The sequence below is a fragment of the Saimiri boliviensis genome, chromosome 6 (assembly GCF_048565385.1).
Source record: "Saimiri boliviensis isolate mSaiBol1 chromosome 6, mSaiBol1.pri, whole genome shotgun sequence".
In the NCBI taxonomy this organism is placed as follows: Eukaryota; Metazoa; Chordata; class Mammalia; order Primates; family Cebidae; genus Saimiri; species Saimiri boliviensis.
In genome coordinates this window covers 45,891,516-45,915,362 of record NC_133454.1, presented here as the reverse complement: position 1 = coordinate 45,915,362, position 23,847 = coordinate 45,891,516, and the positions used below count along the sequence as shown (strand labels likewise).

Sequence of the window (23,847 nt, the reverse complement as noted above, 5' to 3'; positions counted from 1 at the left end):
TTCTCTTTCTCCAGGTTCTCGATCCCTCTCTGCTATTGCTCTTTCTGCTTTTTCCACTTCTTGTTACCTTTCTTTGCCTGTGTCTAGGACCTAGAAGAGTGGGTAAAGACCTGCTGGATGGATGGATGATTCCCAATGGCCACAGCATCTGGAGATAACTTCTCCTTGGAAGGGGAAAAATCGCCAGCCTTATTAGAATATTCTAATATGGATTCCATCTTCGAAACTTCCCTAAACTGAACATGCAAAACATAGCTAGAGGGGCAGAAATGATGAAGACGGAATAAGGATTCTGAGAACCTGGATAAGAGACTGTCCTACAAGTACGGTATTAGGTTGGCAAGTGGTTGCCTTGGTAACTTGGATGGGGGGAGGCAAAACCAGTCAGGATACCAAACAGCAAAATGAGACTGACACTGCAGCGCTGTACAAACCAACTTATTTTTTCTTTTCTTTTTTTAAAAATTTACTTAAAGTTCTGGGATACATGGACTGAACGTGCAGGTTTATTACATAGGTATACATGCGTCATGGTGGTCTGCTGCACTTACCAACCCGTCACCTAGGTTTTAAGGCCTGTGTGCATTAGGTATTCGTCCTAATGCTCTTCCTCCTCTTCCCCCCACCCCCCGACAGGCCCTGGTGTGTGATGTTCCCCTCCCTGTGGCCATGTGTTCTCATTGAACCAACTTATTTTTTAATCTCAATGTGAAGAAAATCAGCCCTGCCCTTTTGCAGCTCCAGTGGCCCAAATGCCTTTTTAGTGATCCGGGACTGCCAAGTACATCAGATATGTTAGAGTGCATATGACCTTTTCCCTAGCTGATGGTACTCATCTTAAAAGGAGTTATTTCCCAGGGCTCTGAAAAGATCTGGAAACTTTTGCCCAGGAGCTCTATGGCACATTTCTGGTCTATAGCCCTGAGTGTGAGGAGGCACCCTGGCTGTTCCATAGAGTTGCTATGGCTGACTTTGCTTGACTAATGGAACAGGCATGATCGAGGCAAATGATAACCTGTCTTGTAAGGGAGTGCCCTGGCCTCAGGAAGCTGACTGTGTCCTCAAACAAGAGGAAGCTGCCTCTTCTCATGCTTAGAAACCCACAGTGAGGTGACCTGGGAAAAGCTGCGATGCTGCTATTGGGTGAGTCCCCTTTGATTTTTATCAGTGGTTCACTGAGGCATTTTCTAAATTAACAAGGATGGATTTAAGGGCAGATCAGAATAGACCCTTATTCTTCTCTACTTTTATGGCAGCCTTGTTACTGGGAATTCACACATAGGTAAAAGAAAAGGTATGTGATGGTAAGGACAGACAAGTTCCTCAGGTATTGGCAATAGCAATCCAGTTTTGGAAAAAAAAAAAAAGTAGAGAGATAAAAACAAAGAAACTTAAGACTGCAGTGCTACCTTCCCAGTTAGAACTGTTCACAAGAGGAGCAAACCCCTTTCTGGGACTACCAACAAATAAGACAAGATCCTCTAATAGAAAGTCAATAGGTCACCAGTAAAAGTAGCCAGGAGGCCGTGCATGGAGGCTCGTGCCCATAATCCCAGCACTTTGTGAGGCTGAGGCAGGAGGATCACGAGGTCAGGAGATCGAGACCATCCTGGCTAGTACGGTGAAATGCCTTCTCTACTAAAAACACAAAAAATTAGCCAGGCTTGGTGGCATGAACCTGTAGTCCCAGGTACTCAGGAGGATGAGGCAGGAGAATTGCTTGAACCCAGGAGGCAGAGGTTGCAATGAGCTGAGACTGCACCACTGCACTCCAGCCTGAAAACAAACAAACAAACAAAAAGAAGCCAGGATATTGGAAAAAGGGTTGCTGGAAGAGACTGAGGAGGATGCAAGAGATACAACCCAGCCATGAAGCCTTACCATCCCCTCCAGGAATTTCTCCCCCTGGGAAATCAGACAGGAAATAACCGGCAAGTGGCACAAACTAGGAGCAAAATTGACATAATGGAAGAACCTCAGTGCTGGGAATGGGAGAATCTCATCTGTTTGCTTGTTTTTCCTGCCTTAAGCTTTTCTTGTTCTGTCTTGTGGAGGGAGACTAGAGCCATGAATTCTGCAGTTTCTACTCATCTTTCTTGTCTTACCCTGATCATTAAAACAAGTTATGGATTTCTCTCAACGATCTCTACCTTTTCTTTTTCTTCCGAGATTTCTGAGCCAATAGGTCCTCTGTTGGGAGGAACATGCCTCTCTCTTGTTTCTTACTGCTGTTGATTTGTTGTGAAGGGACCTGCTGTGTAATCTGACGGGCATCATATTCTGTACTCTGGATATCTCGAAGATTCTGGGAGACAGGGCACTTGAGCTGGTGAATATGTGCTTGTTTATAACAAGAGTACCTATGTGCTGGGGATCTTCCATGCTATGGGGCACATTTTGAAGAACAGAGGTGTTCTAACATCAGTAGCAACTAAAATACCATATAGGAGATGAGATGCTGATTTACCAGAGTCACTGCAATGTCCCCCCAAAATTTCTGTAATTTGTTGTAGAGCTCATACTGAATAATAAGATGAAATCAATCTGCAGACCAAGCTGTGAAAAGGATTACTACACTTTAGATTGGGTTAACTGAAACCTCATTACTTCTATCCAAAAACGCCTATTCAGTTTCAGGCAAATGCAACTCCTTATGAACTGGACAACTGGAAATTAGGGGAGCTAAATGAACACAAATTATCTTTTAACAAACATATTCTTCAGAAGACTTTCAGTATTATAATTTTTCATTTTTCTCTAAATTCACTTTGTCTCACAGCTCTAGCAAGATTATCTTTACTCATATTGGCTAATACCTTGGAAAAGCACATAAATTCTACTTTTCTGTCTTCAACAGAGGGGCATAAAGAAGTCATAATAATATCTCGTATCCTGTAACACCATATATAATTGCCATTGGATAATTAAACTATGCTTGTTTATTAATGGCACTACATTAGCCACCTATGATGGTTAATAGACAGTAGAGGTGGGTTTTGTAATGCAGAGAAAAATGCAAGGGACCACAGTTTTTTTTTTTTTTTTTTTTAATTGAGACGGAGTTTTGCTCTTGTTGCCCAGGCTAGAGTGCAATGGCGTGATCTCGGCTCACCGCAACCTCCGCCTCCTGGGTTCAGGCAATTCTCCTGCCTCAGCCTCCTGAGTAGCTGGGATTACAGGCACCCGCCACCATGCCCAGCTAATTTTTAGTATTTTTAGTAGAGACGGGGTTTCACCATGTTGACCACGATGGTCTCGATCTCTTGACCTCGTGATCCACCCGCCTCGGCCTCCCAAAGTGCTGGGATTACAGGCTTGAGCCACCGCGCCCGGCCGGGACCACATATTTTAATACAACGTGCCTCAGTCTGGGATCTAGAAGGGGAGATGATGGACCGACCACTTTTAGATCTGCCATATCTAAAAAACCATAATGTTACATATTAACGTTCTCTTTAGGTATATATACAGATACCATTAACTAGGTTAGCCACAGAACAGGAAGGGTTATTTTAGAATTATAGCAGTTATCTTCCAATGATAGACAGGGCGAGTAATTGAAAAACATGGAAAAACCTAAAAAGAGAATGAAGGCATCTATAAAAAGAGACTGCCTCTTTTTAATACTTTATATGGCAGTGAAGAAAAGAACAAAGGAACCTCTTTTCAGTTATCTTTTTATTTCTTCAAATTTGATTTTACTACCATTTGCATATTATATAATGCTTGTTAAAAACCTTGGAAATTATAGGTGATCTTTATTTCTAAAACTTATATAATACATATATTATTTACATGATCATAGAAAACCTATTCTTAAAAAGTCTTTTTCATAAATCATCTAAAATCTAATGATACAAATTGTACCTAGAATGTCACATTTCAGTACTCCAAATAGAGATAGCTTTTGAAGATAGTGAAAACAACACAGCCTCTGGAATTTGACAGTTTAAATCTTCTTTTTACCACTTTTCTGCGTGACCTCGGGATTCTTATTCTGAATCTCAATTTCTCATCTTTAAAATGAAAATAACCTCACCTATATTACCTTATTCGGTGCTCACCTTATAGCGCCGTGAGCACCAAATAAGGTAATATAACCTAGCCAAGTGCCTGGCACATCAAAGGCTTCAACACATGTTAGTTTCTTTACTTTCTCATGTCCTCTCAGTCTTAATCTTTAAGTTTAGAAAATGGAAAAAAGCTTGTTTTATAATCAAAATGAAACCAGTAAAATACATCTTTATTTAATAGCTTTAATCTCATAAAAGTAAACTGTGACTTTCAGAGCAATATACATGATATGCACAGATCACTAAATAGTGTTTCAAAAAGAAACAAAAAAAAAAATAAGGTAATTATGGGACTCAAAAGGACATGCAACTATTTTTCTATAACATTCTATATATCATCTTTTATTTAAATTAAAAATTTGACCTATAAGTTTGTTATATTCTAAGATGCACTTGTATAGAATAGCCTCCACTGGAAAATTAAAGTATAATTGTAAAACTTCTGTTACTTTAATAGGTCATTAGATTAACCCACCTATCCCGATAAAGACACAAGTTAGCAGATTTTGTCAATGAGGTGGTTAGAATGGAAATATAAAAGTATCTTTTAAGGCCAGGCATGGTGGCTCATGCCTGTAATGCTGGCACTTTGGGAAGGTGAAGTGGGAGGACAGCTTGAGCCCAGGAATTCAACCAGCCTGGGCAACATAGCAAGACCCTATCTATATACATATACATATGTATGTACATACATATATATACGTGGGTGTCTTTTTAAAAAGAGTCTTTTTAAACTAGAAAATCATATTTCAATCTTTAGTATCAAAGTCCTTCAAGTTTAGATATAGTTAATTATATCAGAGAAAAGGTATAGATTTTAATCACAGAATAATTATATATTAATAAATATTTATAGAACATTAAATTATTAATAAAAAGTCCAGGTGTTCTTCAAATATTTGGTAAATTAATTTCATTTTTTTCTCATATTTTAGATCTGATTTTTACATAAACCATCTTGGACACATGAAAATAGATTTTAAAGGACTCTAAAAGGACCCTCCTCACTGATGCATTTTTCAATGTTTAATGATTGTTACATTCTCTTACACCTATTCTGTATTCCTTAAGCAGCGGGAAGAAGTATGGTTGCCTATCATGTTCAATATGAAAATACAGAAATGTAGAAATAGGATATTTTACTTTCTCTTATTGTAGTCCAATTAAATTTCATATTGTATTTGAGAATCTATAATTCATCTCATGGGCAACTGGAGTTTTTTCTCTTGAAGGCTCATACCTATTTATGGATGCCTATTTTGTTATTCTTATATCTATTCATCTTTATTGTCTCTGTTCTCTTTTCCAGTATACCAAAATCATTCTGAAGCTGAATCTCATTCATAGGATGATAAATATTAAACATACCACCAGAAAACTAAATCCATGTCCCTTCTTACAGATGATTTAAGTCAATGCTTATCAAGCTGCGTTCCAAACAGAAATTCCATGACGTCGTAGGACCCTCTGGGAGTACAGAAGGGAATTTGTAAGTGGGGAACAAAACCCTGTGCATCCTCCTCAATTCAAACAGAACTCTGCTTTTGCTTGATTTTAAATATTGGGCTTCCATGAAGATTTGCAGGATTGTACTGCTTTAAAGGAAAATAGAAGCCTGACAGTCATTGATTTAGGACAATAAAAATACTTTAACACCAAAATGACTATGGAAGTCTATTATGGAAGTAATCATTATGGAAGTCTATCATGAAGTAATCATTATCCTTCAGTTGGTTATGAGCTCAACAGCAGTACAGTTAAGAGAGGTAGCTTTGAGAATTGGAAAGGGCTAAGGAAAAAGGAAAGGAAAAAGATTTCCTTCACTGTATAAGGTCTACAATTTGAGGCAAAATTAATCATGGGAAGCACATCTAGCTGGTCGAGATCCAAGTGAATTATCAGTCTAAAGATAATGAAGAACATATCTGTTTAGTAGATGTAAAAAGGTCTTATTAACAAAAGTAGAAAACATGGACTCTAATCACTTTTTTTCCCCATTTTGTATAACTGGTATAACACTAGTTAGGTGAAGATCTGTGATAACTTTGTTTCTATGTAATAGGATTACTAAGGCTGCCGAGTTTTTAAGAGTTTAAAAAGCACGCTTGAGATAATAGGAAATTTCTCGCTGATTGGTCTATTAAAGTACATGATATTGATGACATCTGGAATGATGTACTTAGAATTATAAACTGGTGCAATGGAATATAACTTTAATATCTGTCCTTGTCAGGCTCTACAGGGATATAATTAAACCACAACAAAAAGCTAGCTCTGATTCTCTGATTTGTTTCACAGTCTCTAAGGATTTTCTTTAAAAACAGTAAGAGAAAAGGGGCACTACCGAAGAACCTGTAATACTTGACTCACCTAGAGGGAATTTAAGCTGTCCTTTAATGAATGTTACTTCTAGTAAACTGAGGCTTACAAAACAGAGGTTATTTAATAGAAATATAATGTGAGTCATATATATAGTTTTAAATTATCTGGCATAGCACATTAAAAAAAGTAAAAAGCAGCTGAAGTTAATTTAATATGTATTTCATTTAGCTCAATATATCAAAATTTTTAAATCTATAAGCAACATAAAAGTTATTCAGGCTGGGCGCGGTGGCTCAAGCCTGTAATCCCAGCACTTTGGGAGGCCGAGACAGGTGGATCACGAGGTCAAGAGATCGAGACCATCCTGGTCAACATGGTGAAACCCCGTCTCTACTAAAGATACAAAAATTAGCTGGGCATGGTGGCGCACGCCTGTAGTCCCAGCTACTAGGGAGGCTGAGGCAGGAGAATTGCTTGAACCCAGGGGGCGGAGGTTGCGGTGAGCCGAGATCGTGCCATTGCACTCCAGCCTGGGTAACAAGAGCGAAACCCCGTCTCAAAAAAAAAAAAAAAAAAAAAAAAAGTTATTCAAATAGTTTACAAATTTTTGTACTAAGTCTCTGAAATGTGGTATGTATTTTACATTTATGGCATATCTCAATTTGGGCTAGACACATTTCAAGAGTTCAACAGCCACATGTAGCTGGTGGCTATCTTAATGGATCATGCAGGTCTACTGCCCATAATTTTGATATAGTTTTATTGAGACAGCCGAAAACAAATTTATATGAACTCTGGGAATTTTTAGTCTCATCTGTAGTCTAAACCATACATTTGGACTAGGTGTCCTGGATGATTTTATAAACCATAAATCAGTGCTGCACTTAAACGATAAACAGGCAACAGGAAAGCAAAACCAACCAAACAGCTGAAGGCAAATTTCAGAGCCTAGGCAAGAAAGCCTTCAGTATTTGAATTTATATTAAAAAGAGTTCTCGGGCCAGGCGCGGTGGCTCAATCTTGTAATCCCAGCACTTTGGGAGGCCGAGGCGGGTGGATCACGAGGTCGAGAGATCGAGACCATCCTGGTCAACATGGTGAAACCCCGTCTCTACTATAAATATAAAAAATTAGCTGGGCATGGTGGCACGTGCCTGTAATCCCAGCTACTCAGGAGGCTGAGGCAGGAGAATTGCCTGAACCCAGGAGGCAGAGGTTGCGGTGAGCCGAGATTGCGCCATTGCACTCCAGCCTGGGTAACAAGAGCGAAACTCCGTCTCAAAAAATAAAAATAAAAATTAAAAAAATTAAAAAAAAATAAAAAGAGTTCTCAAGTTCATACAGCTTTATAAAGCAGACTAGATACAGGAAAGGCTCTGTACTTTTAAAAAGATTAATCAGAAGCTTAAATCCTGATTGTAGAGATTGCTAAACTCTGTGTGGCTTTTTCTTGATACAGAGGAAAGTTATCACAGCTTAATGCATTTTCTCTGTTCATATTCTGACTCTGTGATCTATATCTGATTTCTGCTCAAACTTTATGAAGATTACATCAGTGATTTACCTACAGTGTTTTTTTTTTTTTTAATACTCCAGTTAACAATCAGATGTGTACTAATACCAGCTGTTTTCCAACATGACTCTTTGGGGGACTGAGTATAAACTCTCAAGCAAATGGTTGGTTTATTTCTCTATTCTGTGCCATTTGACTGGTATTCAAAAGCAATGATGTTCTTGGTGTATCTTTTTCCAGTAGTTGTCCACGATTTAACCTTTGCATACATTTTCAAATATAAGTGGGTCTCTTTGTTTCCAATCTTAGTGCTCAAATTCATTTTCTACATTTCTCCATAGATTTTTTTCTAAAAGCAAATGTTACAATACCACTTTTTCCCTTGCTTAAATTCTACCAGTAGTTGCCTATCACTAACAGAGAGGTAATACAAGCATGGAACCCACTGGCAAAAGTGGTTTGAAACCTGAGATTATTAGCAAACCAAACATTTATCCTAATACTCCCACAAACATGCAAAAATAAGGCCTACCCACCAGTCAGGGGAGATACTTAATCTAAACCCAGAAACCTGGGTTCGCTGCCCAAACGGTAGGACTTGCCATGATAAAGAGAGGGAAAGTTTCAACAGTCTGTTCATATCAAAAACACAAGACTGCTGTGGCCAGCTTCCATTCTGACACTCAACAGAAGAATGTGTGCGATGATATGAAGTGGAGGTAGCCATGAAGCTCTGGGCTTTTTCTTTCACCATTCTTATTTTATATAACATTTGGAAGAAGCGGAAATAGGATATGGAGATTTAGTTAATTTTAATTAAGTCAGATGACTAGGTCATGGAGGCATACTGAAGAGCTCAAACACTTTTCTGTACCAAAGGGCTTATACCAACTGACCACATTCTCACTCTAGATGGCTCACTAGATTTTTTTTTTTTAATGGGGTCTCACTCTGTTGTCCAGGCTGGAGTGCAGTGACAAGATCTAAGCTTGCTACAGCCTCTGCCTCCCGGGTTCTTTCCTTCATCCCACCTCAGCCTCCCGTGTAGGCATGCATTACCACATCCAGCTAATCTTTTTTAGTAGAAATGGGATTTTGCCATGTTGCCCAGACTGGTCTTGAACTCCTGGCCTCAAGTGATTCACTTGCCTTGGCTTCCCAAAGTGCTGGGATTACAGGCATGTGCCCAGCCCGGATTGCATTTTCTCAAACACAAGTCATCCGAACCTAAAACCAGGGAAAAATCTAAAAAGCACTGTATTCATTTAAGGAAATAATATGAATTTAAACTAGAAGATAGATGTGGATAGAGACTAATTCTATATTCCACAAGAGTAGAATGCTAGAAGATGTATTTTTAAATAACTCTTCTGGTAATTCTGGTATACAGCCATGGTTGTAGGTGTTCCTATAGATCTATGACCTTCCTTCACTAATTCCTCCTTTAGCAATTTTATGGCTTTTGGTCTTATATATTATCACTAAAGTAATCATTCATACGTTCTGGATTATTACAAGAAAAAGATCATTTTTGTGGTCAAGTTTGGGAAAGATCAAACAATAAAGAGGTAATCTTACTGAAGTCCTTCTCAAAGCCATATGCACATTCTATAACCCTGACACTTGGTGAGATTCTCTCTACTCCATTCAAAGGATTGTTTGCATCCAAACTGATCTCCTACCTCCCATACATCACGGCAAAAACGATCATTATAAGGCACAACTCTACCCTTGGCACTCCTCTACTTATAACCCTTCAATTACCCTTAAATTACAGAGCCAGCTTTAAATTCTCTAGTAAAATCTGGCTTTAACCTTTTCAATTTCATTTTTCTCTTTTTTATATGATGAAGAGTATAGGCTTTTAAGTCAGACATTTTTGGGTTTAAATTGTTTTGTCTTGGCAAGTAATTCAAATTTTGTTGCATTTGCTTATAAATGAAAGAAAGATAATACTGCCTCCACCCAAGAAAGCTATTTAGAGGATTATAAGGTTGGTTCTCCTCATAGTCTATGTGAAAGAACTTGCTGTCACCTACAGAACATAGTAGTTCTCTAATTTCAGCATACATCATTATTAGAGGGCATACTACTTACAAAGTGATGCCTGAGTTACACTTTGAACTTGATGTGGTAGGTCTGCATGGGGCTCTAGAAGTGCACTGTCCAATATAGTACTCAATAGCCACATAAGGATAATGAGCACCTGAAATATGGCTATTCTGAATTGAGATGTGCTGTAAGACATACACCAGACTTCAAAGACTTAAAATCAGAAGAATAATGCAGGCCAGGAGTGGTGGCTCATGCCTATAATCCCAGTACTTTGGGAGGCTGACTTGAGGTCAGGAGTTTGAGACTAGCATGGCCAACATGATGAGACCCCAGCTCTACTAAAAAACAAAAAAATTAGCCAGGCCTGGTGGCATGTACCTATAGTCCCAGCTACTCAGGGAAGCTGAGGGGGTAGAGGTTGCCGTGAGCCAAGATCACGCCGCTGCACTCTAGCCTGGGTGACAGAGTGAGTGAGACCCTATCTCAAAAAAAAAAAAAAAATGGTATTCAATAACTTTAAAATTGATTGTTAGCAAGATATTTTAGATATGTTAGCCTAAACAAAATATATTAGTTCCATTAATTTTACGTGTTTCTTTTTACTTTTTAATGTAGGTACTAGAAAATGTAACATGACATACATGGTTTGCATTGCATTTCCCTTGAATAGCACTGATACCAAATCTGCATTTTCAACAAGTCCCTCAGATGACTCTCTGGTAGGCATCCTCAGGTCACCTTCTGAGAAACTGCATATGAAATTCTAAGCTCTCTAGAAGAAGAACTGATGCTTTTATACATATATCTTTTTATCTTCACAGTGCTAGAACACTGTGAGCAATTACCCATAAACTGATTGAATTTAGATGTGCTTTAAATATTGAGCCATCACAATTACAAAATAAATTTCTTTTAAAATTTCATTTAATTTTAAATATATTTTTTTGGTATAGGTAGGTGTTTCTCAGGCTGGTCTCAAACTCCTGGCCTCAAATGATGCTTCCACCTCGACCTCTTTAAGTGTTAGGATTACAAGTGTGAGACTCCCTGCCCGGCCAAAAAAATTATAACTGAAAGTTTTTTGCTTTTTTCCCCCCCCAGTTCCTTAAGAATTATTTCTGATTTGCATTTATTGAATGGAAACAATTCAAACTACAAAACAATTCAAACAACAGCTTTGGTTTGTTCTCAAATCAATAAAATATTGATTGGCTTATTTTCTAGAAAAATTAGGGTTATTTAACTTCATATAGAAATAGACCATTTGACTAGATTCCAAAATTGTTGAATATTATCATATCAAGTTATTAACTTAAAACTACTGATTAATACTAAACCAGGAAAACACACTAATTTTTTTTTTTTTTTGAGACAGAGTCTCCCTCTGTCACCCAGGCTGGAGTGCAGTGGCGTGATCTCCGCTCACTGCAAACTCTGCCTCCCAGGTTCAAGTGATTCTTCTGCCTCAGCCTCCTGAGTAGCTGGGATTACAGGCACCCACCACCATGGCCAGCTACTTTTTGTATTTTTAGTAGAGACAGGGTTTCATCATATTGGCCAGACTGGTCTTAAACTCCTGACCTCAAGTGATCTGCCCACCTCAGCCTCCCAAAGTGCTGGGATTACAGGCGTAAGTCACCATGCCTGGCCCACACACTAATTTTTATACCATAGAAATTTAGCCAGATAAGGACAAAAAGAGACATATCTGAGAAAAGTGGGTATCCATACAGGAATAAATGAAGTGAAGATGGCTGAGTGCCCTGAAAGAAGAGAAAGGAAAACTAATGCCTTCTAAAGTATCAGGATACGGAAAAGTGTTACTTTAATGACTGTGAGAAGAAAAATAGCTACAAAATTAGAAATAACTTTTAAAGATTATTTGGAAATAATTTTCAGTAATGATTTTTCCACTTACCTCATTGCCACATTGCTGCCATCAATAACTACTGGTCTCAGATTTTCACCATCATCTGTTACAATCTCTTGCATTGGAGATTCAGACCTCTGAGATTCCAGGGAAGAAGTTTCCCGTGTTACAGTGTTAATTGTACTAACTGTTTGATCAGCCTCACTTTTATTTCCAAGTTTGACAAGTTCTCCCAAAATATCATTGATTAAAGCATCAGTACCAAGTTTGTTTAGCACAAGCTGAACCTGTTCTTCAGAATAACCTAACTTAAGTGCAAACTCCAGTTTTGTTTGGTATTCTCGCACCACATCGGGTGGTTTCTTTGCTTCCTTGGATGTAGTCTGGGACTCATCAGGTTTAAAGTCTTGCAAAATTTCATTGCGCTTGAGTATGTGAGGCTCTAAACAGGGAGACCTGCAGAGTTGCCTGTGAGTCTTAGTTAATAAGCCTGGCTCTACTGAAATGCTACCCAACTGTACTGACTCATGATCAGAATTTGTGTTTTCTTCAGAGTCACCAGAGCTTGCATTCTCTTCAGACACCTCTTTTTCATCCTTCCCTGCATGAACAGTATCCATAGTTGGTTTTTCTACTGCTGACCAGGGTACAGCTGCACTTAACTGTGGGTCGGAGCTCTCCACATAAAGGTGGCTGAGGTCATGCCCTAGGTGATCCTTCAAGCCCATGAAGCTGTTACGTGTACTTGACTCCACTTTGCTGTTTTTTCTGTATTCCTGAATGCAAAGCACCCCGTATTCCTAGAGAAAAACGTGAAATGTTTAGAATTTCATAGTTATGGCTTGATTTCTGTCTCAATGGAGAAGTCAGAAGAGAAATACTCAACTACTGAATATCTAGTAATACTTTCTATTTTGTCTACATCTTCTCCTCCTAACACCCTTGCCAAGGGAGTATCATCTGCCATTTTTCAGATGAAGTAGTTATGAATTAGAAATAAATGAAGTGATTTATTTCTTCATTCTTCCAAGGCAACAAAGTAAAAAAGTAGAACTGGATTTTTCACCCAGTTTCATCTGACTCTAAAACCCATGTTTTCTCACAATATCATGCTCCTTCTCAATCTCGATGGATCAGATTTTTCTACTTTTAGGACGGCTTATAATTCTAGTGTGACACATAGAATATTATCAAAATGCATGTTTTAAATATGCATGACAGGTTATTCACATTTTTTTCTAACAGAATTCATAAGTACCTATAAATATTCTTTTAAAGAGAAAGCCACATAGAAAGGAAACATTAACTTATACTCGAAAAATCATTATTAATCTGGATGAAGCTTAAAAGCAATCTGAAAAACTTTCAACAATAATATAGACACTGCAATGAAAGAGCACATATTCTAAGACGGCCAGAAGGAAATTAAATAATTACAAGATGAGTTAAATTCTTCTTAGCGATTAACAGGGTTTTGCCTTAGTAATCATGCTTTTTTGACTATGGAACATGGTAACACAATATAATTTCTAGCATTATGCTATCCTTATGAAGTGCCAGGGAAACAACAGTCTATTGCATTCTAGGAAAAAATAAAAGCTGTTTTATTCTATGTGCATTTATGGAAAGCAGAGACAATGTCTCGCATAAAATTAGCAGCAAACAATTAGGCATATTCAATACACAATATTATCTCAGTTTCTTGAATTTTATGGCAGAAAATGTTCCTGTATTTTATCAGATTAACTAGCCATTAATCTGCATTTGGTTAAAGTGTAATCTTTTTTTTCCCCTATTTCATATAGGAATACTTTTACTATTTAAAATTGGTTTGTTTTTTGCCGTTTTACGATTTTTCCTTAAAGACTATTGGAAATATTTCTCTACTAGGAACGGGTTAGAAAAATAAAACTATTTTCTCTGGTACTTCATTGTAAATTCTAAGAACTATAGCCACATCAATGATTTCCCTTTTTTTTTTTTTTTTTTTTTTTTTTTTTTGAGATGGAGTCTCATTCTGTTGCCCAGGCTGGACTGCAGTGGCATGATCTCAGCTCATGCTAACCTCTGCCTCCTATATTCAAGTGATTCTCCTGCTTCAGCCTCCCAAGTAGCTGGGATTACAGGCATGTGCCACCATGCTTGACTAATTATTATATTTTTAGTAGAGACAAGGTTTCACTATGTTGGCCAGGATGGTCTTGAACTCCTGACCTCAAGTGATCCGCTTGCCCTGGCCTCCCAAAGTGCTGGGATTACAGATGTAAGCCACTGTGCCTGGCCTCATGATTTATTTATTAAGGCAATTCTAGTGTTCTGGTCAGGTACAGTATTAGCAAGTGAGTGGTAGTTGAATTTGAGACTGCCATAAAACAAAACTGACCTAAAAAAGAAAACTGAGGAAATGTTTCTAAAGCTCATCAACATCATATTTACACTAGAAATTACCTATTATATAAATGTTAAAAGAAAATGCTAAGTGATTTTCTCAGAAGTCACAAATTTGAAAGCATACCTGGTAAACTTTAATTAGAGAGTCAAGTAATGAAATAAATTTTATTAACTATGGTAAATACTAGAGAAGAGAACATGGAATCTTTAGCTTGATAAAACACTTAAGATTCCTTCAGTGTAGAACTCCTACGCATTTCTACAGGAGTTTCCTCAGGGCTTATTCCCTGAGAAGGTAGACAACTTTAATATCATTGTCCTACTAATACAGCATTCATTAGTTTTAAAGAAACGTCAAATTCCCCTAGCTCTGGATTGTCCAACTCATAAAAAGAAATATCCCTTAGGAGAGCTCTATATACATCTGCTTCATTATGAAGCTGTATCCATTTCAATTTTTTCCTATTAATGTGGATATGCATCAGCCCAATTATTTAGAATTGAAGGGATTTTAAAAACAGATTTTTATACCCTGTGATTTATTAACTACTGTAATATACTAACACCATAATGCAAGTAACAAATCACAGCAGCATCCTAATAAAGGGATACAGTTAAAAGTCCACACCATGGTCTTCCTGGTGCTCCCACCGAAAGTATCTTAAACGAGGAAAACTTATTGGAAGCTGGGCTGCCTGGCAACCAGAAGCTGGTTGCTAAGCTGCACTCCTTTAACATGCCATCATGAATGCTAGCACAGTGAAAGAATAATTTGGTATGAACAAAAGCCTATAAAAGAGACTGGGACTTAAGTGCGTCTGGTTTACCCTCCGAGAACAATGCAGCTGCCAAACCAATCTGGAAGCTCCGACATCATTGTTCTGTAAACCCCACAATCTGCTCTGACTGCAGGAAGTGCATTTAATGGGCAACATTTTTGATCTCCCCTGAAAAGTTTGGGTTTTACATAAGTGCTGTTGTGAGATAATTCTTCAAGATAATGACTTGCTAACCAAATCCCTGAATTGACCTAGGAAATATTTTTTAATATTGAGCAGTTTGGGGTTTTTGTTTTTTACTATATCAGACAAGATATATGAAAAATACAACCAGTGGCAAATACTAGAAAGAAATGTTCTGCTTAAAGGATAAGTGCAATTATTCTTCTTAATTTTCACATTTTTCAAAGACACAAAATCAGATACTGCAAAGTTTTTAAACTGAAAATTAATCACTCTAAATAAAGTATTTAAATCTTTCTGTATCTTGGATCTAGTATTTTTAAATAGTGTCAGGGAGACTACCTAAACCTGCTATACCATGTCATTTTATTATATGGCTATCATGACACAAGGGGGAAAATGGGATTTTCAGTTTTTTAAAATAACTAAATCACACAAACCTCATTTGTATACCAATGTATTTAGTGACTACCACACATTTTTAATGTCTGATAATTTATGTAATTCGCACATAATTTTAAATAAAAAGTTTATAATAATTAGGTTTACTTTTATTGCTAAGGATAAACATAAGCCTGACCTATTTAAAAAAAATTAACATCCAATTTCATTAGGCAAATAAGTTTTGTCTTAAACTATTCTGGTTGAACTTTTTTCACACTGACAGGCCTCTCTCTTTATCTTCTAGATTTCATTGGTTAGCTCATAGAAGGTTATCTAATGTCATCGTGTACTAAACAAGCAGTTAAAATTATTTTTGGTCCTTGCAAAACAAGAGACTAAATAGAAACAGTACAAATAGGGACAAATGAGTTCAATTTCGAGGCCTATAAACCACGTATTTATTCTATGTCACATACTACAGATTTGAAATAACCTGATTTGTACTGATCCAAATGGTAAAGATTTGGTTTTTTAAACTTTGATCTTCAGAATGCTTACTTACCCACTTGTAATTAGCAAATGATTGCCCTTACTTATTAGAACACTTAAAAACAACCCAGAATTTGGCAATGTCTTGAAATCATTCGATAGAAACCTAAATGATAAAGATTTAAAAACAGGATATTTTAATAGGCTGCTATATTTGTTAATATAATGAAATATGTAAAACGTCCAAGAAATTACTATGAGAAACTTTAGAAGAAAGAATGGTACATAATTTTATTTTTGTTCAGTGCTTTAAAAATGATTAATATAAACTTAAAAAGGATGGAAAGACCATTAACAGCACAAAATGTATTATTACATGTAAGGTAGAAAATACTTTTCTCCACATTTCCAAATGAATTATTAAGACTTTTAAGTGTGCATTTACTGAAATGCAAACTCATATAAACCATCTTAAATTTAATCAATGAAATAGTAACTAATAAGGGTAATTTTGCTAATTTCATGAAGCAGCATAGTCCAAGTTTCACAAAGTAGGTCAGTTTTTGCTCCCATAGTTATCAAAAAACTCCAAGAAATACAGCTAATTTTTAAACTGTATTATCAGGGCTGCATTATAATTGACCTCAAGACACTATATTCTTGAACACAAAAGGAATTGGGCAAATATATAATGATTTGCGAACAAATTTCTATAATTACAAATATAGAAATTCCTTCCAGATACTGTATTGGAAACTCAATTTTTCTTGCCAAAGAGCAACCTAAAAATTAATTAATATTATTTGCTGAAAAATAAGTAAATGTTCACGCTAATTTTGTAGATGATGATGAAGTGTAGCTAATTCTTTTAATTACAAAAAAGAAACTTTGTACTAGCTGAATGCAGGTTTATAATATAATGGCTATTCACTAGAAATGTATTGTAAACACTGAAGTTCCTCCATTTAGTGACCAAATTTTCTGAAACTTCTCATTAGTTAACTTGGATAATTCTTCATCTAAATCAGATTTAAGAAAATGTTTTTTTTTTTTAAATTCTAAAGAGCCTCATATTAATCAGGAATATTAGACCATAAACCTGTTAAGCCGATTTGTTTGTAACATAAAGTTACAATGCCATAAAAGTGGGTTCTGGTTGTTAGCCAAATGGTAATACTATGAGAACAATGGAAATAAAATAATGAATATGTAATAAATACCTACTGCTGTAGTCTCTGTGTATTTAATTACCATTGTATTTGAGTGAGTGCTGTTGTCTGCATCCCTCTAGCTAACAAAGGAGGGATGTCCCTTTGAACAGATTGGTTAATGCTCTGGGGCAACAGATGTCTACTGGAACTGCAGGAGACCAGCAACTGGTGGCCTGCCCATCTTCGGAAAACTTTCAATAGACTTATGCATATGTTCACACAATAGGGCATGTGGTAGAAATGAAAACCTCTTTTTAACCCTTTATGCTCTTTCTTTCCCTCCCAACTGATAGCAAGTCTTTGTCTCTTCCTCCCTTCCCCTTTCCAGAACTCTTGAAGAAAATACAGTTCTTGGAATGACATCTTCAATCTAATGTCTGAAACTAAAGGGGAAGAAAAAAGATGAGAGTGAAGAAATTAGAAATTGTATGTGAATACTGAGACTGCTGACAAAGCAACTGAATGCTTTATCATCACATCCAAAACAAGTTGAAACATCTACCTATATCAATCCATCTCCCCAAGCTAGACTTTTAAGACAATAGAAAGTTCTATCAAATCTTATTTTATAGCACCTAGGTACGACAGTGACATCTTAAGAAACTTAAGACTCTGACAAGGTAAAATTTAAATTCACCATTGATCAAAAATATCGGAACATTTATTATAATTCAACTTTAAGTTCCAAATGATTATATGTCATGCCTAATGCCTTATAAATGTTCATGAAGCTATAAGTAATTATTTACATAACTCTAGAATAGAAAAATGTAAAAATCTGCTTTGCAGACATATTTTACAGAAAGAATTTAATTTTCTGGTATGTTGGCCACCATGTAATAATTTGTGGACTTTCATTTGAAGTGCTTTCTATCTTTTACAGAGTTCAAATTAATACTCTGAATATTTAGCAAAGTTTAACTTCCAAGGCATTAAAGTAGCACAGATACTCACGTTAGCAGGAAAATACAAAGACATTGGTTTCTGTAGCAGCTTCAGCAGTAAACTCCTTAACACAATTTTAGCTGCAGACTCCCAGGCAGGCAAGAAGAACAATGAATGGTTGAACAGATGGAATGGCAATGTCTTTGCTTAACCTATTACCGAGTGAATAACAGCCAATCATAGGCCAGAAAGCTCACAATTAGTTGGCCGGGCAGATGCAAGACAACCTCAGCACCCTGCGTCAGGTTCGTAGGTTTCTAAGATAAGCAAGTTGATGTCATTCGCAGGGTCTGCCCGGGGCAGCATGTGTATTAACGAGGGGTGTGCAGCAACAATAGACCATACAAAGCTGACTAGTAGGCAGCTGCTCTATGAGAACAGAGTCATTAGGGAGCAGGCTGCCAACAAGAAACACCTGGCTTGGGCAGACTTCAGCTTTTCCTCCTTGCTTTTAATGCATGAAACAAAGACATCAATTATATTTTAAAGTAGTAAAAGTTGCATGTTTTCAAAAAGTTGAGGCTATACTGTAGTCTATTAGCTTTCCGTTTTTATTAAAGAAAGAAAATGAAGTGTGTCAACGTAGCAATTAACTACTGCAGTATTCCCTGTCTTTAATAAATGGCGAAATGAGACAGAAGGTTATAGTAAAACTATTTCCCTGGAAATAGTGACAAATCTGTATTTTTAAGTATTTGTTAATTTGTTGCAAGACAAAAAAAACAAAAAGAAGAGATGATGAAAATACGACTGCAAAAGGAAAAGACTTCAGAGATTACAAATAGAACTGATTTTTAAAAATTCACTGAAAGTGTAGCATAGTAAGATGAAATACAGGTTCTGTCTAACTTTGTGCCAAATGAGTCACCTAAACTGTGGATTTAGACAGAAGGATTTAACTTCAACCTAAAATCATCAGAATAACCTATTCTATGTATGTCAAGTAGCAGTGTAAAATTTTTTTACTATGGATACTAGTTAACCATGTAATTAAAGAGAAGCAAAGTCTTTCATTATATTTTAATATACAACATATTATAACTGCTTAAAGTACTTGTATTTCATAAAATTTGTAAGATGTTAATACTCAAATTTCAGCTCAGGAACAAGTTAACATTATAAATACTGTGATTTGTTTGTAGTGTATAAAGTATATAAAAATAAGCCCCGGTGGTGAGTAAACTTCTTATCCCTGATTTATTCAAAGTTTCAGACTGTTGCATTTATAATACTATGAACTACTTGCTTTTGTGGGCTGCATAAGTTATACCTTGAGTGGCCTCTGATTATAAACAAAAAAATCAATTAAAATGTAAACACTATAAGGCATTGTAAAGATATTTCCCTACTAAAGAAAAAGGAAATCTATAGCTGTTCTACTGTTTACTTACGTGATGTAGAACACAAGCACATGCACATTCCCTCTTCATTCCAGGGCAAATTAAAACAGTGAAGGCAAAGAACTGCTCTTAACATACAATTTTCTGCTATAGGCTGATTTATGCAGAGCCTAGATTTTTTAATTACATGATCAAGAATTCTAAAGATATAAAATGTACCCAAAACAATAAAAATCAATCTCCTTTTATACACAAATACAGAAGCTACACATAATTAGGATCATTTGTGAATAGCTGAAAAAAAGTAACACTAGTTTGGGACTCCTGGCCTTGTCCTTATTGTGCCTACTCAAATGCAAATGAGATCGTCTCTATTTACAAAATAAAAAGATCTACATGGCTAAGATTTTTCAGTTATCACACTGAAAACACTCCTTCTGCCTACTAAAAACTGAAAATTATTGTTTCCAGTAAGAAAACTAAAAGATAAAGTACCACATTACAGATCATTTGTTTACAGATATTTCCTCAAGAGAGTTCCAATACTTTATTGATGTATGCCATTCCAAAAATGGTAGAAAATTAAAAAATTGGTGAAAATATTTTTGAACTAAATATAATTACAAGGTTCTGAATTACAAACTAATTTCTAAAGTAGACTATTCTTTCTTCCATCAAGGGTTATAGCAATCTTACTGAAATACTTAAGGCGATAGTCAAATTTTATAAACCCATCAAGATCAAGATAAAGCATCTCTAGCATTATAGCTTATTGCAAATTACAGTGTGAATTACACAGAATTCAAATGTCACATCTTGAGTAAGCATATGGATGTCCCGAAATGAAGAAAGTTAGATTTTATCTTTTTTTTTTTTTTGGTGGTGGTGATAGTTCTTGAAATCTCATGAGTAAAAAAGGTATCAGCCCTGAAAGGAAAAAGAGAAATCAAGGCCACTGTTCCGGCTAAAAAATGTAATTCTTCTGGTAAAACTGAGATTGACTGAGTAGGATAAATATGAAAAAGGTAACATACATCCATACAAAGTAGTTACAACTGAAACCAAATAAAACTTAATAGCTGTGCATTGATTAGAAGAGACAGTGAGGTCAGTATTTATGAATTCATATTAGAAACTCTTTCTTTTGTATATATCAAGGAAACTACTTAGTATGAATAGACAGTCTTCTCTTTTCTCTGGGGTTTTCTTCCTTCTCTTTATCCCTTGCTACTATAGTAACTACTTTATAGCTTTAATTTAGGAGGAGGAGGATTCTGCTCACTAATGCCTGCCACTGTGAACACAAAGAATGAGAGAAAACTACCCCAGGGCTCAGCAGGAAGCCTGATCTCTAGCACTGGATTAAGCTTTTTTGCAAACAGCAAATAAAGGCAGTGATCTGAAAAAGCTAATCAGATCCTGCTGTGGTATTTAGACTACCTCAGTTGCTAGTATTGGATAATGTTAAGCACATTAAAACATCTGTAGGTGAAGACAGCCCACAGTCTGGCTTTCTTAGTCACATGGCCCTAGTCCACTTCCCACTGCAGGGCAAATACAAACAGCTGGACTGGGCTCTGTTTGGGTCACTGCAATAAATGACTAAGCACAACGCACACTTATGACAGAAAAAAAAAAAAAAAAGTGTAGTTTTAGGAGTATTATACTAAAATCTGTCTATGCCAAGGGTGGCTCTGATATTTGAAACTTCAACCATTTGAGAGGGGCTTGTACTTTTTCTGAGTTACAAATGTGAAACAAGTAAGCTTTGATGCAGGGGTATGGCACCAATTATCTTTGCCACTGTTATGTGATCTGAGTTCACTTCCTGGGACCACTTTCATAATACGGACCTTGTTCTTCTTTAATATATAATCTTTCTGTTTCTTTTTCTTTCTTTTTTTTTTTTTTTGGAGGCAGAGTCTCGCTTTGTCTCTCAGGCTGGAGTGCACTGGCACGATCTCGGCTCATTGCAATCTCCACCTTCCAGCTTCAAGGGATTCTCATGCTTCAGCTTTCCCATCATGCCCAGTTAATTTTTGTATTTTTTTTTTTTAGTAGAGATGGGATTTCACCATGTTGCCCAAGCTGGTTTCAAACTCCTGGCCTCAGGTGATCCGCCCACCTCAGCCTCCCAAAGTGCTGGGATTATAGGCATGAACCATCACAAATGGCCTATGATCTCTTTTGATCCTAATGGTAACACCATGGAAGTAAGATTATATCAAATTTTCCCAATATTCCCCAAAATGTCGAAATTAAAATTTTAACCGACAACTATTATTTTTGAGAGTTAAAAAAAGAACCAATCAACCAACAACAATAAAAGGCTAATTCATACACATACTGTAAAAGAATGCAGTAAAATCAAATGGGCATTAACTCTAACATCTGAGAGTTATATTTAGGATGTTACACGGGACATGGGATCTCTTATAGAAAATGACTCTTGAAAAATGCTATTCAAAAAGTATTAAAAACTCACTTTAAACAACAAAATAATGCTAGGAATATTGCCTGAATTAAAGACGAATAAATTTGTTTTTCTGAGGTTGCTATAGATCTGGGGAGCACTAGTTAACAGAATATCATAGGGTCAAATGTATTAACAACCTGATAAACATCTGAGACATGCCAATTCCAGAAAGTACTGTTGAAAGTGTTAGACATTCTCCTAATTCCTTTCCATCCATGAAAACCATGACACTTTTCAGAGAAGAGGCAGACACTCAAAGTCCCAACATTAGCCTATATTTGACGCCAGCCCTGAATACAATCCACCCAAAGTAACGTCAGGAAAAAATGTACCTTTATACTTAACTGGAAGAAAAAAAATCTCAACTGTAATCAAGATCATATGTTTAAAACAAATCAAATAGAAATGACTTTATATAAAATAAAGCTCATAAATGGAAAAGTATTAATATTGTGTAGAAAAAGTACATTAATGTGTTAACATTAATCATAGGACTAGAAGCAGGGGGGACTGAGGACAGGGTAGATTAAAATTATCACCATGATATAGTTTCCTCTAGAGCCATTAAGTAAACTATTGGTATTTTAATAATAAGAAAGAAAACTAGCTGGGTGTGGTGGGTCACACCTATAATCCTAGCACTTTAGGAGGCCCGAGGCAGGAGGACTGCTTAAGCCCAGAAGTTAAAGACCAGCCTGGGCAACACAGGGAGATCCTGTATCCCAAAAATAAAATATAAGAAATTATCCAGGCATAATGGCACATGCCTGTAGTTCCAGCTACTTGGAAGCCTGAGGCAGGAGGATTGCTTGAGCCAGGAGTTCAAGGCTGCAGTGAGCTGTGACTGTACTACTGCACTCCAACCTAGACAACAGCGTGAGACATCATCTCAAAAAAAAAAAAAAAAAAAAAGAGAAGAAAACAATTACTTTTCCTACCCATATCCTAAAATAAATTGTATCGGAAGTCATACTTTTTTTTTGTAAGTCATATCTGCTCCTAAAAAATACTAAGCAATTACCAATAGGTAAATAAGAGTTAAAAGGGAAAAAGAATAAGATAAAATAGATGCCATGTCAATTTTCTTTCCTTCACTAGCAAGAAAAACAGGCCTTTAAAAAAGGGCTTGGGACAGTTATTGAAAGAACATGAAGGAGCTGTCAGGGTCAGAGGGAGAACTCAACATTCAAGGTCAGAGACAGGACTGAACCCCAGGCTCAGTGGCAAAGCTTCTACGCTATCACTAACTGATGATTCAGCACTATGTTCTCTGACCTTGTGTTCTCCATTCAAGCTTCAAATTCCTGAGACAGAGAATCTGATGAGCACAGTTGAAGTCACATATTCACCCTCTTACCCAACCGTGGCCAGATGTATGTGGGGCCATGATTGGCTGCCCTGTCAGGCCTTAAGGAAATGGGGGTGGTGCATTCCTTAGGTGGGGTGATATTAACAGAAGCAGAGGGGGAAAATGCTAGGTGGACAGAACATCAGGCACCCAGTATGGAAGGACATTAAACACATTGGAGAGACCGGGCATGGTGGCTCATGCCTGTAATCCCAGCACTTTGGGAGGCCAAGGCGGCTGGATCATTTGAGGTCGGGAGTTCAAGACCAGCCTGGCCAACACGGTGAAACCCTGTCTCTACTAAAAATACAAAAAAACTGGCCGGGCATGGTAGCTGTAAGGTCTGACCACACTGTGGAATGGACAGCAAGGCGACCCCCATGAACTGCACATACACCTCTGGGGGCCTTCCGGAATTAGAAAACCTTAAGTAGCTGGAAGGAAGAATGACTAACCCCTACGGTGCCT

General features: G+C 36.8%; 1 protein-coding gene across 10 annotated transcripts in view; it reads right to left on the bottom strand.

Annotated features, from left to right (window-relative positions):
• ZC3H12C (zinc finger CCCH-type containing 12C) overlaps positions 1-23,847 on the bottom strand; it is an 86,410-nt gene that overhangs the window by 23,527 nt on the left and 39,036 nt on the right. For all 10 annotated transcript variants that reach the window (XM_074400559.1, XM_074400557.1, XM_074400552.1 and 7 more), the window contains one exon: positions 11,882-12,633. In XM_074400559.1, the coding sequence (XP_074256660.1) occupies positions 11,882-12,561 (680 nt within the window). In that variant the 5' untranslated portion in view covers positions 12,562-12,633. The remainder of the gene's footprint in view (positions 1-11,881; positions 12,634-23,847) is intronic.